Consider the following 2,500-nt stretch of genomic DNA (forward strand, 5'->3'; position numbering starts at 1 on the left):
GCCCGCGTCATTTGGCTCGCACGTCGAAAAAACGCGAGTGACCTGCAGCTCACGTTGAAATTTTGGAGTTTTACGCCAAATTTGATGTGAAATTGCGCGTCACGTCGGAAATATTGTGCATCTTAACCTCTCTAATAACGCAATTCCACCTCCAGCACATGCGCTCTCTGACCGACCTCATGACACCAGGCAGCAGCAACATGACTTCAAGTTGTATATAGCATAGATAGCATAGATAGCATAGCATATCATGTTGGGTAGGTAGAGTTGTTGTTTTAGTGATAAACACGCAGAAATGCATGCTGCTTATCTATTTTAAAATCTACAGAGTCAGAGCTCCCCGAAAATGGTAGAGGAGGGTGTTTCAAATAGGACCGGTATGACAGCAATATTGTGTAGACCCAAACCCATCATCAGTGTAGATTGTTCACTCGATATTATTATTATGTTTTCTAATCAAAACACCAAGAGAGAAAGTGAATATTGAGCCCGGTCTGGTTTGCGACACATGTCCTACTGTAAACCACCCAATGTTTGCGTCACTCGATTTTTGCGATATCTCAGAACCAGCGAGTTTACGATGGCAAATGTTCACGGAGCACCATGGCCACACATATACACCCACTGTTGAAGTTTGATTTGTTGTTGTTGTTGTTGTTGTTGTTTGTTTGTTTGTTTATTTAGAGTCAAAGAACAAACAGGCCAATTACATGATATCTACTAAATTCCCGATGGTTAATATTTGCGTTATGCTCTTCTCGCAAAATTAGCAAACATTAATACACCGCAATCATTAGTAGGGCTGAAACGATTATACCGAATAATCGAGTATTCGTTTGATAACTCTAACGATCGAGCAATCGTTTAGATTACCGATTACGATTATTTGCGTTTTTTCAAATTTGTGTCCAGAAAGTACTGTAAACCCTCGTTTTGTGAAGTTTGAATCAGTTTCCGCTGGGAGTATGCAGTTGCCAGGGGTATGGTTCATGTTCTGAGGTTAAATTGACTTCAAAACTGCCATGTTTCGGAGCTACCCTTTCACTAATGCAGATTTGTTGGTATTATGAAGGCATAGTTTGTGGAAACAGAGTAATGTTTGCACAGAATTATGACTCTATTTGCTAACGATTATAATCGATTACTCGATCGTTACGCTAAAGAGTAATTGATACGTGAAAATTCACGATCGTTTCAGCCCTAATCATTAGGCTTCTTCAGAATTCCCGAACTCCATTGCAGCGTATTCTTGCACTTGAAAATACCGCCATTCTGGCAACAGGCTCTCAGCTGCACCAAATAGATCAGGCAAAGTTATCTATTTGTGCAGCTGAGAGCCTGTTGCCGGAATGGCGGTATTTTCAAGTGCAAAAAACATTAGGCTGTTTACAGTATTTGAAACGCTCTCCTGTACAAGTACTTACGCGCTAGTAAGTCTGCGTCGCCGGCAGTTAGCACTACGACCCAGTCTCTCTCCACGGCGATGGTCGTGGCCTGGCCAATCAGGTTAGCCGCCGCAGCAAACACGATGATGAGCACTAGCGATAGGTAGTACACGGAGTCCTGGACGGAATAGGAGCCTGCAGCAACGCAACGGCACGGCAGGGCAGGGCAGGACAGGGCAGGGCACAGCATGGCACGGCATACATTACAATGTACACGTACAGCCAGGCCTCGCTTATCCGGTCCTCATTTATCCGCATCCCTCGCCATCCGGAAGAAAATTGTTCGTTACCGATTTACAGTATATGCCATGCATACAGTATTGTGTGTTCGATTATCCGGTTCCCTCGCCTATCCGGATATTTTTGTGGAAAACGGATGTGTGTTTGTTTGACTGTACTGCACAATATTATGCAGGAGCTGCATTGATGGCATGGAGAGACTCGCATAGGACAGCATACTGTAGAGCGGGTAATTTAAATTTTAGCGGGCAAACTACGAAAATGTGCAGAACACAAAGTCCGTGCGAAATTACGCACACATTCTCGCAAGGCCCGTCGCGAAACTTCGTCCGAATTTTCGTTGTGCAGAGCCTTTCTATTGACCCGGGTTCTAGCCAGGTCAATATTCAGTAAAACCTGTAAAGGCGACCACTCGGATAAGGCAACCACCTGTCCTAGAAGACCACTGGAACCAGGACCTAGGGATGCTATTTCCAGTCAAATGACCCTGGCTAAGGTGACCACCTGGTAACAGAGACCACGTCGTGAAGGTCCCATGAGCGGTCGGTCGTCTTAGACAGGTTTTACTGTAGTAGGGGGCGGGCTGGGCAAACACGTACCTCGTCACCCAGGGGTTTTTCATTTTCCAAATTATCTTGCCATGCAAAATGTAACGTACGGGGGCAACCCCCCCCCCCCCCCCCCCCCCCCCGACTTCACCCAAACAAATGTGCCTTTATGAACCCTCTAGAATTGACCTCAACTGGATTTTCATTGAACGGCAAAAAATCCAGAAAAGAGTAGGGAGGGGCATTTTTCACTGGGGGGGGGGGGGG

At 45.6% G+C, this 2,500-nt stretch overlaps 1 protein-coding gene across 1 annotated transcript in view; it reads right to left on the reverse strand.

Annotated features, from left to right (window-relative positions):
• Positions 1-1,393: 1,393 nt before the first annotated feature.
• Positions 1,394-2,500, reverse strand: part of LOC135815244 (solute carrier family 40 member 1-like) — a 6,694-nt gene continuing 5,587 nt past the window's right edge. The window contains exon 4 of the mRNA XM_065328517.1: positions 1,394-1,580. Within this exon, the coding sequence (XP_065184589.1) occupies positions 1,539-1,580 (42 nt within the window). The 3' untranslated portion in view covers positions 1,394-1,538. The remainder of the gene's footprint in view (positions 1,581-2,500) is intronic.

Source organism: Sycon ciliatum, chromosome 4 (assembly GCF_964019385.1).
Source record: "Sycon ciliatum chromosome 4, ocSycCili1.1, whole genome shotgun sequence".
Lineage (NCBI taxonomy): Eukaryota > Metazoa > Porifera > Calcarea > Leucosolenida > Sycettidae > Sycon > Sycon ciliatum.